This window comes from Musa acuminata, chromosome BXJ1-5 (genome assembly GCF_036884655.1).
Source record: "Musa acuminata AAA Group cultivar baxijiao chromosome BXJ1-5, Cavendish_Baxijiao_AAA, whole genome shotgun sequence".
Taxonomy (NCBI): domain Eukaryota; kingdom Viridiplantae; phylum Streptophyta; class Magnoliopsida; order Zingiberales; family Musaceae; genus Musa; species Musa acuminata.
The window spans coordinates 38,690,802-38,703,269 of record NC_088331.1 but is presented as its reverse complement, the minus strand read 5'-3'; the positions used below and the strand labels follow the sequence as shown (position 1 = coordinate 38,703,269).

General features: G+C 39.2%; 3 protein-coding genes across 6 annotated transcripts; 2 read left to right on the top strand and 1 right to left on the bottom strand.

Annotated features, from left to right (window-relative positions):
• Positions 1-50: 50 nt before the first annotated feature.
• Positions 51-3,358, top strand: LOC135674208 (peptide methionine sulfoxide reductase A3-like). The gene is made up of 2 exons (XM_065183818.1): positions 51-584; positions 2,926-3,358. The coding sequence occupies exons 1-2, from the start codon at positions 66-68 to the stop codon at positions 3,175-3,177; spliced, it is 771 nt and encodes a 256-aa protein (XP_065039890.1). The 5' UTR covers positions 51-65; the 3' UTR covers positions 3,178-3,358.
• A 386-nt stretch (positions 3,359-3,744) lies between these two features.
• On the bottom strand, positions 3,745-5,375 carry LOC135674211 (nucleoside diphosphate kinase 1). The gene is made up of 4 exons (XM_065183821.1): positions 5,256-5,375; positions 5,134-5,182; positions 4,819-5,050; positions 3,745-4,093 (listed from the first exon to the last, which is right to left on the bottom strand). Exons 1-4 carry the CDS (start codon positions 5,304-5,306, stop codon positions 3,979-3,981), a joined length of 447 nt encoding a protein of 148 aa, XP_065039893.1. The 5' UTR covers positions 5,307-5,375; the 3' UTR covers positions 3,745-3,978.
• Positions 5,376-6,097: 722 nt separating this feature from the next.
• LOC135674207 (GATA transcription factor 26-like) lies at positions 6,098-12,467 on the top strand. 4 transcript variants are annotated; one of them, XM_065183813.1, is made up of 9 exons: positions 6,098-6,656; positions 7,076-7,292; positions 8,588-8,953; positions 9,420-9,852; positions 10,018-10,090; positions 10,184-10,287; positions 10,373-10,559; positions 10,681-10,801; positions 11,800-12,467. In XM_065183813.1, exons 2-9 carry the CDS (start codon positions 7,199-7,201, stop codon positions 12,180-12,182), a joined length of 1,761 nt encoding a protein of 586 aa, XP_065039885.1. In that variant the 5' UTR covers positions 6,098-6,656; positions 7,076-7,198; the 3' UTR covers positions 12,183-12,467. The 4 variants fall into 4 exon arrangements, with proteins under 4 accessions (XP_065039885.1, XP_065039886.1, XP_065039888.1 ...); XM_065183814.1 differs by having other exon boundaries at positions 6,100-6,656; positions 9,432-9,852; XM_065183816.1 differs by lacking the exon at positions 7,076-7,292 and having other exon boundaries at positions 6,100-6,656.
• The last annotated feature ends 1 nt before the right edge of the window (position 12,468 follows it).

Below are 12,468 nucleotides of genomic sequence, written 5' to 3'. Positions count from 1 at the left end.
CTGGTTAACTGCTATCGGCTTACCAAGGTGGAACATTGCTTGTTAATCACGTCACCGTCACCACGATGCCCTTCCTTATCTTTAACCCCTCTGTCGCCGATGCGCCCCTCGTAGTGCTCGCCTACCACCGTCTCCCTAAACTTCCCATAAAGCCCCTCCTGTTTTCCCCTTGTTTCGAACCCTCGTCCTTCCCCTCCTCCGCGCCCTCCTGCATCAACCTCATGAGCTGGTTCGGCAAGTTAGGGTTCGTTCTCGGCGGCCGGGGGGCAGCGCCGCTGGCATCGTCGGCGATCGCGCAGGGGCGTGATGACGACGTGCCTGCGACCGGTCAGGAGTTCGCGCAGTTCGGCGCTGGTTGCTTCTGGGGCGTCGAGCTCGCCTTCCAGCGCGTGCCCGGGGTGACCAGGACCGAGGTCGGATACAGCCAGGGCAATCTCCACGAGCCGACCTACGAGGACGTCTGCTCCGGGACGACCAAGCACTCCGAGATCGTCCGAGTGCAGTACGACCCTCGGGGGTGCAGCTATGGCGACCTGCTCAACGTCTTCTGGGCTCGGCATGACCCCACCACCGTCAATCGCCAGGTAAAACCTTTGACGCCTTGAAGAACTTTGATCTGATCGATATTTCTCTTATTACATGTTGGTACTTGATATTATTCTAGTTCTTTTGTGTTCGATTGGTACTTGATCGAACTGATAGCTTATCGGTACAACTTTTCTGGTTCTTCTATCTATCAAGCACCTTTTGTTTTCAGATGTGACTTGACTTCTTTGCCAAGTCTTCTCGATCACTAGCAATTCCTTGTTAGATCGATCTGAAATGCAATAATAGTTCTGTTGGATGTGTAAGATGTATTGATTTGATACAACCACATACGATAGGATGTCATAGCGATAGGTTGGATATTGTTGGTGAATCTGAAAATTGAATTTTGATCGGCATATGGTGTACCTCTCATATGGGATTGCTTGATAGATGATCAAAGAAATAAGGTAACAGGGATGAGTTTCTGGATTTCTAAAAAACTCGTGCTTCTTCGAATACATGAAAGTTCTATAGGGTTTATGGTTGAGTTGCAGAGCTTTGGATGAGCTTATTACTTTAGAGAGTTTGGCATGTGTTTTTGTGGTGTTTCTGTATCTTGTAGAAGCGCTGGTGAAAATTGTGTAGTCTTGAAGTGTTATTTATCTTTTGAACTCAAAACCTTGGGTTCTCGATTAGAACACAAGCACAGTGAGGGAGCATTTGGCTTTCTATGAAATTTATAAAACCCAGTGAGAGAGAGAGAGAGAGAGAGAGAGAGAGAGAGAGAGCAGTCAGGTTCAAGATAAAGGAAGTGCATTTGGCTCCTTTAGGGTCTGATTTATGATCAAAGAAGCTTCAAAAAGCTTCATCAGCCTGGTCTATCTGTGTAGTACCAAGAAACCCTGTTCTCGTTTGAAATTTGGTCTATCTGTGTAGTACCAAGAAAGCTTCCATGAATGAAAGCCACCATAAGTTGTAAAGGCATCCAAATAAATTTAAGAATTTAGGATCAAGTTTGACGCTGGAACTTGGAACCGGGCTAGATCTCCAAGAGTTGATTATTATATTGAACTAGTTAGGTTCCATTTAGTTTGAATCAATTAAAACAGCATAAACTTGTGCAATTAATTTGAACTCGCCCCAACAAGCCTGGGATTGGTCAAAATCAAATGGAAGTGGCTGGACTAGTTGAAACTTGTCCTGTTGGGATGTGTCTCTCTGTGTTTGTTGCAATCAATTGATTTCAGTTTATTCAGATGACCATGGTTGATTTTCTATTGAACTTGACCCAATTTCACTTTCTTGAGTCCTTTGTGATTGGCTAAGACCAGTGGCATTTTTTGGATTGCAATTCTTTAGGCATCAGTTAGTTTCATTCCAATCCTTTCCGTGGCAAGTGTCCATTTCCCTTGTGGTTGTGAATGATTCTCTCTCTCTCTCTCTCTCTCTCTCTCTCTCTCTCTCTCTCTCTCTCTCTCCTTCCATGGTTTTTGCAGGAAGTAACCAAAGTCAATATGATCTTTTTCCCTGGATCTACCAAATTATACACTGAAAGAAGTGAATTTCATTCAGTAAAGAACCAAAGTCAATATGATCCCATGATTTGTTTGGCATTCTTATTGAGGTTATGCATTAAGATATGTAAATTAAGGGCAAGTTGATGGGCCTATTTATTGTTTTGTTTATATATAACATTATAAGGTCAGGTTATGAATGGTTTCATTGTTCTCATTTGTGCATTGCTACCTAGTGCATGAGGCTCCAGCTAATACGGGGTCTGAGAAAAGTCAATGTATGTAGCCTTATGTTTAAATAATTAAAGAGGCTAGTTCCATGACTCGAACCCATTGTACGAGGCTCCCACTAATGCGGGGTTTGGAGAGGGTCAATGGGAATCAAATAGATTTACTGATGAAACCCAATAATACATGACTAATGTGTATTCCTGTCGCAGTTTCTTCATTGATTGTTTAGAGATGTAGAAAATTTGAGAATTAATGATCACATGGACCATATGTCTCAGGCCTTGTTTCCAGAGTTACAAATCCAATAACTTGTGACTATGATGATGTATCGTCGTGCAAAAACATTAAGAAGTAGATTAGTTTAGATGCATGATACTGTATAACCTTGAAAAAAAAGAAAAGAGAGAAAAGGATGAACTCAGGATATGAGGTTTCAGCTAATAGCAGTTTGAGGAGAATCAACATATGCAACATTACCCTTACAAAAAGGAAAAACTATTTCCTAACTCAAACCAAACCATAGTTGTCCATACCGAAGCTTGCCCTCTACCATACAATTGGCATTCAAGTATCAACAACCTTAAAAGAATGTATACCTAGCGATTGGCATTCAAATTGTTAAAAGTCTGGTGGTGTTTACATTTGCATGCAGGGAAATGATGTTGGGACCCAGTATCGCTCTGGAATATATTTCTACACAGCAGAACAAGAAAAAGCTGCCCGAGAATCTATGGAGAGGCACCAGAAGGCCTTGAGCAGGAAGATTGTGACGGAAATCCTTCCTGCAAAGAAATTCTACAAGGCAGAGGAGTATCATCAGCAGTATCTCGAGAAAGGTGGGCGCTTTGGGCACAAACAGTCTGCATCCAAAGGTTGCTCTGACCCTATCCGCTGCTATGGATAAAAAAAAAAAGGCTAGTGATAATAACAATCCCAAAACTGCAGCATAGTTTGTTCTTCCATAAAGATATGATATATATAGATAGTGTTGTGATATGAGCTCCATATATTCTGATTTGAGATCTTGAAACCGTCGATATGATATATTTAAGCTTAAAGGAAACTATTATGTCTTGTTAGGTAGAGCCAGCAGTCATCATATTTTTCTGGCACTTATAGCTTGCATTGTGATGGGGCACACAGATCATCTATTTCTTTTTTGATATGGTATGATGCTGGATTGCTTTGTGATTGTCCAAGTTATCTTCAGATTCATACCTGGAAACTCTCGGAACATGTTAAAAACCAAGCTGACCGGTGGTTCTGTGTTGCAGTCCATTGTTTAGCAAGTCATTTTGCCTCCTTGCTTTTTATTTTTGAAGCTCGAGTTTTCATCTCCGTGTTTCCTCGTGTTTCCTCGGTTTGTGACATCCTGAGTCAAGAATAACAATCAGACGGCCCTAAGCTAAGTAAAACAACAAACGTCCGGCAGATTAGAGATTGGCCTTGAGAAATATTCTCGCAAATACTCTGGAAAAACAACGATAGATGCCACCAAATAGCCAGTAAGTTTGGGTGGGGAATACACGACCAACATGACATAACTTTCAAATTGTCCCAGACGATTGGGTTAACCAAGCAAATGTCGGAGCTTAAGGAAATATATAGGAGGACGCTTGGGTTAACCAAGCAAATATCGGAGCTGAAGGAAATAAATAGGACCACTGGTCAACCATGACAATTTAAGGCAGCAAATAGTTCATCCCTACTCGTAGATCCAGGGGTGGAGGTTGCTCTGCCACTCGGCAACACCTTCAGGAAACCACAAAGCAATCTCTTTGCTCGCACTCTCGATCGAGTCGCTTCCATGAATGACATTCCTGCACAGAAGCAGCATATCTCTATGTCAGGCGACTTTGCGCATATCGGATTTGATTGATGGTAAAACCCATAAGTTGTTTCTAGAAAGCATTAATTCAAAGTAGATACTGCATTATGTCCACTGAAAAGAAGCATCATTTCTGTGGGTTTGCCTCTTTTCCTTCTGGATTTTACCTTTCTTGCTTCCTTGTTTTACCCTAAATCCAAAAGCACTAGCATTCATGAACAAGTCGTAGCATGACTGCAATCTTACTGTGCATGAACACCAGTAGTTGATGATGGACATAATATATCTTTGAATCCAAGGTAAAAAGAACTTTGTTCATTTACCTGTCTTAGCAAAGTAGGCTAACTTTCAAGTCTATCTGACATGTACCCCTTCAATTTTGTGTCATGCAACCTACAATGTACGCCTTTTCCAAGTCTATCATCCTGACATATTTGTATTGCTCTTCCCTTTCACTTAGCTCAAGATAGGAAGAGCATATACCGTTTGGATCAGCCACAAAGTTCTTACCCAATCAGAAGGCGTTGAACTCCTCAGTGGCATGAGATAAATGAAATTGTTCCAAATTAATCGAAATGCAAAATCATGTCATATAGATAACTTGAAGACCGTAAAACCAAAATTAACCAACTGTAATCCACTCAAATACGCTACTCAAAAAGTATTTCCTGCTATCTGTAACGGATCAAATTAAGATAGTAGGGAAAAGGAAATCACCTGCCGATCTCGATCGCAAGGTCCCCTCGGATGGTGCCGGGGGCGGAGTCAGCCGGGTTGGTGGCGCCGATGATCTTGCGACCAGTGACGACCACGTTCTTCCCCGCCCACACCATCGCGACCACGGGACCCGAGATGATGTACTCCACCAGTCCCGCAAAGAAAGGCTTCGCAGAGAGGTCGGCGTAGTGCTTCTCGGCGAAGGAGCGCTCCACGCTCACCATCTTCAAGCCTGATGGATGGCACCAAAACCACATTCGATCCTCCTCTATCTTCACAAGGAACAAAACGAGCCGCGGCAGGTAACAATCTTACCTTTCAAGTAGAAACCCTTCTTCTCGAATCGGCTAATGATTTCCCCAACCTGATGCACGAATCAAAGAATTTCACTAAATCAAAAGGAAAAAAAAAATCCTCGAATAGAAAAAGAAATCTACCAGTCCTCGTTGGACGCCATCAGGCTTAATCATGATAAAGGTCTGCTCCATCTCTGAGCTGGGGCTTCCTTTCCCTCCTCTCGCCGACGCAACCTAAAACCCTAGCTTGAGACGAGAGAACCAAAGGCAATAGCCTATATATATAGGCGAAGCGAGAAAGAGCCAAAGGCGGCCTACAAAACGCCAACAATAGCTTCATCCATAGAAAATTCTGGAAGCACTGTCGTAATGTGGGCTAAGCTCAATACTTCGTTCATGGGCTTTAGGCCCATTTGGTAGCCCAATTATGTTCTTGATGGGCTTTCCTTTGTATAGATACATATATAACTTTTGCCTTTTTAAGTAATTGAAGGTGTTGGTAACGCATTAAATATGTTAAATTGGACGGAATGCCCGTAAAAATTTATACGGAAATGCGATTTATATCATGTATGTGATATGATAATACCAAAATCATCTTTTTTAAGTAACTATTATCTATTGTTTATGAAAAATCTAGGAAATGTACTTGAAATATTTTTAAGTAATAATATCTTATGTCAATATATATATATATATATATATATATATATGTATGTATATATAAGTACATATATATACATATATACATATACACATATATATATACACATATATATACATACATATATATATATATATATATACACATGTGTATATATATATATATATATTATATACATATATATATATATTGTGCATCTCCTCTTTTAAGAAATGGTGTACCACACGAAAGATATCTTTTAAGAAAGGGATTAAGTGCTTGGCATTTGGTCATTTAGTAAGTAAGCACACAAACCCCACCCCATTCCATATTCCTTCAACCATGGAGGAGATGGTGGAGAGAAGGGAAGGCTTCCCCACCTATTCACCTCATCTCCTTTTTGCCCCACCATTTAATTTGATTGCACAGTGGACTCATCTCTTCCATTGGATTGCTTAGACTCCAAATCACACCGCCCCAATCTGACCCTCTATTTTTCTATTGTTCTCTTTCTTCTTCATTCTTCCAGTCTCTCTCTATCCTTCTCTCTCCCACCTCTTTCCTCTTTCCTTCCCCCTTCCCCCTTCCCCACACTCCCTGGTCGTCTTGGACTGGGAAGAAGAATTCTAGAGTTTGGTGTTGGTGTTTATTCAAGAGCAGCCAGTGCTTTTTTTTACTATTGACGAGTCTTTCAGGACCCAGTGGTTTGCTTTGGGGAGGCCTGCAAGAAGATCTTGTAGAAATCCTTCTAATTTTAGCGGAAATTCTCACATAAAAACACGATTTTTTTTTTAGCTTCCCTGTGTTTTGGGTCGATTTGTATTGGGATTAAAAGGGAAGGAGGAAAGGAGTGGTACGTATGGGAAAGCAAGGACCTTGCTGCCATTGTGGAGTTACAAGTGAGTTCTTATCCATGTTTGTGAGCGATTTTGGATCTCTTTCTTGACTCTCTGATTTGTTTCTTTCTCTTTTTTTCTTCTTTTTTGGGTTCTATTTTTTATGGTTTAATTTATTATTATTATTTTTCTTTCTTCTTGTTCTTCTTCCAATTAATTCTGCTCCCCCAGGTGGTTGCTTGCCTTCAGATTTAATCACCAATACTTACTGAAGGCATCTTGTGATGCAAAGGTTTCATGTTATGGGCCTAAGAATCATAGGGTTTTTGGCTGTTTCCTTCTATTTGTTGCCCCGCTTCCTGTTTTTCTAAGCCTGCATATTACCAATTAAATCTAATTGAAGTCTGTTCTTTGTTTTGTTAAGTTCTACCTCTATTTTTATCATTTTAAATCCACAGGTGACGTTTTTGTACCTTTTGCAGTTTCATGACTCCAAATTGCTTCTTTGAAGCATCTCAATATCTATGCCAAACAAACATCCTCAAAATAAAGGACTTTTAACAGTGACAGCAAAAATTATTTTAGGGAGATTCCAGTGACCTGCAATGGGGATTGCAAATTGGAGGCTGTGTTTCCTTCTTCCTGCTTTGGTAGTCAGCAGAAGACTAGGCCACCACTTGCTTAGAGTGATTTCCCTTGGTAGTTTGTCCACTGGCAGAAAAATTTAGTTTACCACAATGGAATTTGTACATTGTATTTAACTGGATGCAATTAGATGGAATTTCATAATGAAGACATTACTCACTGACTATTGTTGGGACATCCAATATCATGCCATTGGACTGGCTGCATTTGTAGGTTCTAGTTCGGTAGATATTCCAAATTCGGATGCATCCTAAAATGAAATTTGTTTTACATGTTTCCAATAATACTTAACTGGAAGAGAATGCAACAATTAAGACAAAAGTTCACAATAAATCTTATGGGAGAACTGATGTCTCTCTAGGTTTGTGTTCCTACTCCACATTGATCTTCAAAGAGTTTATCATGTTGTACCATACTTTGGAAACACCAATTTCTTGTTCACAAAGCACATTTACTTAGAAAATAGGGCTAACTGCTATTCAGTCCATTCTGTGATGCCAAAAGCTAAACTCTTCTTTTATTGATTACTTACTATGAGCTTCATAGATGATAATAAGCATTTGATTAGCAAATGACATTCGTTGTCTGATTTTCCCTTAGTCTCCGATAAATTTTCTTTTGGTCACCCGGTTTTAGGATTTGTTTTTAGAACTCAAATCGGAAGTTATATGAATATCCATTGGTAGCATCCATGTGGTTGTCTGTTTTTCTTGTTTGTTAATAAGACTTCTTACTTGTCAGATAATCACACCATGCTGTGTCTGTTGGTACAGATTATAAAAGATATTTATTGATTAACAAACTTGTTATTCTCTTTTATTGTTCAAACATTATCCAAAAAATAGACAATCACATTCGGGCATTAGGAACTTAGGATTCTAATAGCAATTCGAAGTAGATGGCCTAAGACAGGAAAAACAAATTACGCTCAGGTAATAGTCATCTAAAAGGGTTTATCATGCTGGTTATGGTTCATGGTGTGCTGATTTTTATTGGATTGCTTAGGCCAATATTACATACTGTTTGCTTGCATGAGTATGGTTTCTGGAAGGATATGATCGATGCAATTCTCATGTTCTACTTCAGTAACCTTTGAACTAGCATATCTTTTCATGGGTATTGAACACTGGGTTCCTTTTGTTCATTTGTTAACATAATTCAGTCATCTTTGTCTTCATTGATAAGCTTATTGCTTTTGTCTTCCTTATTTTCACTTGTGCTTGTTTGAAGGGCAAGAAAACTTGTTTTAGTTAAGAATTTGCATTTCCATGTCACTATTCTCTTTGACTTATATAGGCTTAAGGTTTGTGTTTCTGAGCAATCATATGCTGAAGTTTAATATTGAATAGGTACCCCTCTTTGGCGGAATGGGCCACCTGAAAAACCAGTTTTATGCAATGCATGTGGTTCGAGGTGGAGGACCAAGGGTTCATTGACAAACTATGTACCACTACATGCTCGTGAAGCCTTTGATTCAGATGAGCTAAAAGTTCCAAAAATAAAAAATATATCCTTTAAGCCTAAAGAGCATAAGTGGCAAAAGAAAAAGCAAAGCAATAATATATTGGAAAGTGAATGTGAAATACAGTATTGTGATCAAAACTTTCATAAGATTGCCGAGGGAGACACAAGCAATCGATCCAGTTCTGGCTCAGCCATATCAGGTTCAGACAGCTGTGTACAATTTGGCACCACTGATGCAAGTGATGTAACAGGTTATTATTATTTTTGTTATTTGTTAGCCTCGGGCAATATTCTTTCTTGATCATAAACTCGACTTCCTTTTTTGAGAACCTAAAAGATGTATAATGCACTGACTTTCTTGTTCTAGCTGGTTTGCTTGCATATTTCCTCTTCCTGAAGTGAAGGTTCTTATATTGCAAATTAAACAATACAGTTTTGGATTTGGCTATCAGATTTTAGTAAGTTAGATATGCATCCATTGCAAGCTAAATGAGCAAGACAAGCTTTCTTTGGTTTATTAGATTTTCTGCTATACTTTTTATTACCATGTGATGAGATATAGGTAGACACCAAAACATGGTAGTTTCATATAAGAGTTCTGGTACATAAGGGTTATTTGCAACTTTCAGCATCAAGTATCTGGAGTTTCTTATTGATGTCATGTTAGGCTCTTGCCTGTCACCATAATTTATGTATTGTCATTCAAAAGCTTTTTAGTTTGCTTTTCAGGTTCAGTGCAATCAAACGTATGGGATTCACTTGTGCCATCAAAGAGGAGGACATTTGTGACTCGTCCAAAGCCTTCTCCAGTTGAAAAGCTTACAAAGGACCTATGTTCCATATTGCATGAAGAACAAGCTTCTAATTTGTCAATAACCTCAGAAGATGATTTACTTTATGAAAGTTTAACTCCATTTGACTCTTCGGAGATCGGGTATGGAGGTGTACTGATTAAACATCCAAACTCGAAATCTGTCGAGGAGGAATCAGAAGCCAGCTCACTTCCAGTGGATAAATCATATCTTCGTAATGAAGGTTATACAGGTTCATCCTTTCCAGTAAATATTGAAGGCAAAGGGACAAGTTTTCTGAATTCTGGTACTGGCACAATGAAGTCTACAACACAATTGGCTCAAGAGAATGTGAAAAGGTACTTTCTTGCATACACAAAGGAACAAGAGAGAAGCTTATCCATGGATGATGCTCTTCAGGATCAGACTTATTGAAAACAGAATATTACTTCTCGCTAAACTCATATTAGTTGCAAAATTAACCTAATTGAATCTTAAACATGCTTTGTTTCTGTCCCTTGCAGGGGTAAAATTTCACATGAAAAGTTAAAAATCCTGCGAGACAGAGACTCTCCCCTGACTTCTGCAGATTTAAATGTAAGAATGTAGTTCTTTTATGTTTTTAGTTTCTAGATCAGTGCCTTATAGTCTATTTTAATGGGATCTGATTTGACCACTTTACCTTGGTAGATTATTGTCAAGTATGATGTTTTCATGAAATACCTGACATATGAGGAACGGCAACAATTGATGAAATATCTGCCATCTATAGACACTGTGAAACCTCCTGAAAGGTTTGTTGCATATTTATAACTTTATTCTTCTAATGAGATGAAGTTGCTCTCCTGTTCTCTTACTTTCTTATTCTTGATTTGGCAGCCTTAAAAACATGTTTTCCAGTCCCCAATTCCTGGAGACATTGTCTTACTTCCAGCAACTGCTTCAGGAAGGAGTTTTTGATCTCTCCTTGTCAGGAGCAAATGCTGAGGAGTGTAGGAACCTGAAAAGGCTTGTACTACTAAATTGTTCAAATCTTCAATGGTTGGAGTGCTATCAAAAAATAAAGGTAAAAGAATTGGTCTTAAGCATAGGGTGCAAATCTGATGAGAATTTTGTATACTGAGCTCTTTGAATTTTAAATGGTTATTTGGTGTTCCGATTGATTATGAAAACCTCATTTGTTTTAGGATGCACCCTCCAAGAAGACAAGAGGAGGAAATGGAACATCTCCCAGACGGAAGCTTACTGGTCTTTCCAATTTCTCATCCCTGAAAAGGCATCATGATAAGCAAAACCGGGACTATCCAGGTTTGCTTCTTCGATGTTTCTGCTAAACAAATAAAATATGCGAATGACCTTCACAGCATTAGTTACAAAAATTGTGTATGTGAAATGGTTTGTTTTTCATATGGTAATATTATTTCCAGAGTTGGTGAAAGTTGTAAAGTTACTTTTTCTGCACAACCATGCATGATTTTAATGGTAATATCGACCAGAAAGAGAGAGATTAAATGTACATTTTTTAGAAGAGACATACATATTTATCTCGACTGTCATACATGTCGTACTGGGATACCTAGGACTTAATTTTTTTGCTTTGTTGTTTTAGTCATCAACAACAATGCATGTCCTGAATGCAACTAGCAACCTCCCCAGACTCCATATGACCCTACATGTACATGTTGTTTTAGACAATACATGTCATAGCTATCAATACATGTACATGTTTTAGACAATACATGTCATATGACCCTCCATATGACAATACATGTTGTTTTAGACAATACATGTTGTTTTAGTTATCAAGGGAGACAAAGTCATGCTAGCTAGAGCTTTGATCCTTTTGGACCAGTTAGATTGCCTAATTAAAGTTTCTCGACAATGTAGGATCATGTTTATATTAGGGCATCACATTTATCTTAAGGACTGACGGAGCACGATTATGATGGTTCTGTTTTCTATAGATTCTAGAACTTCAATGAATACCACGATGCTGTAACCTAGGAATCGCATATTTATCATCGTAATCTCCACTTTGAGTTGTTAAATTTCCTTTTCTTTCTATACAAGTTTTTTCCATAGAGAACAAACAATTTGTATAGTTTGTAAAGCTTTGGGATGTGACACTTCAAAAAGCGAATGCTTTTCATCTTAGATGGAAATTGTGTCAATCATAACCATTATAAAGAAATTTATAGTTTTCCATATTTAAGTATCTACTTCTTTCGAAATGTGTTTTTGCAAATCAGATAGTTGACTTGTTAGCTGACTTGTCTCTCCTAACATAATTGGTAAATGAATTTCAGAGCTAAGCACCATGAGAAGCTCGAAAAAAGTATGCAAATCCGGACGCATGAGCCCTCCAAGAAGTTCAACTCAGCTGGAATCTAGTATAGTTTCCAAAGTAACCGATGACACGGTGGACATTGCAGATCACGAAGGTGGTTGCTCGAGTCCAAGAAGAGTTTTGGCATCTCCTGATGATAGGAGCTCCATGCTAGCCGCGGTGCAGTTCATCGCCGACAGTCCCGAATGCGACTGGCTTCTGGATGTGCCTTCCGGTGCATCATTTGCCGAAGCGGAACTTCTGTACCATCCATGGAAACAGAAATCGAACCGGAATGGTTCCTCGACGGAGAGTGGAGTTGAAGCTTCCGACCACCCATCTTCAAGTTTCACCAACAAATAGTCAAAGCGATGGTGGCAGACACAGTAGTATAATCGAATCGATCGTTTCCCTTTGAACATAACCGAAGGACGAGTGCCTGAAATATGGTGTTAAACAGTCTTCTTCTCTCACCTCTGATAATTCACTCTACTTTTTCCAAGTACGCTGAAAACTGAGCGTTGCCTTTCTTTTATTCCCTGGCAAGACGGTTGTAATGTAACTCGAGGAGTAAAGGAGGAGTTTGTATAAACTGTAAAGAATTGGAGTTGCGGAGTTTATATATGTTGCTCGTCACCATTCCCTGTGC

Bases quoted from the DNA above. Each gene is read 5' to 3' on its own strand.
- LOC135674208 (XM_065183818.1), top strand. From the start codon at position 66: ATGCCCTTCCTTATCTTTAACCCCTCTGTCGCCGATGCGCCCCTCGTA. The intron at 585-2,925 runs GTAAAACCTTTG...ATTTGCATGCAG, and splicing joins CCACCACCGTCAATCGCCAG to GGAAATGATGTTGGGACCCA.
- LOC135674211 (XM_065183821.1), bottom strand. From the start codon at position 5,306: ATGGAGCAGACCTTTATCATGATTAAGCCTGATGGCGTCCAACGAGGA. The intron at 5,183-5,255 runs GTAGATTTCTTT...TTCGTGCATCAG, and splicing joins ATGGCGTCCAACGAGGACTG to GTTGGGGAAATCATTAGCCG. The intron at 5,051-5,133 runs GTAAGATTGTTA...GCCATCCATCAG, and splicing joins GAAGGGTTTCTACTTGAAAG to GCTTGAAGATGGTGAGCGTG.
- LOC135674207 (XM_065183813.1), top strand. From the start codon at position 7,199: ATGGGGATTGCAAATTGGAGGCTGTGTTTCCTTCTTCCTGCTTTGGTA. The intron at 8,954-9,419 runs GTTATTATTATT...AAAGCTTTTTAG, and splicing joins TGATGCAAGTGATGTAACAG to TTTGCTTTTCAGGTTCAGTG. The intron at 10,560-10,680 runs GTAAAAGAATTG...CATTTGTTTTAG, and splicing joins AGTGCTATCAAAAAATAAAG to GATGCACCCTCCAAGAAGAC.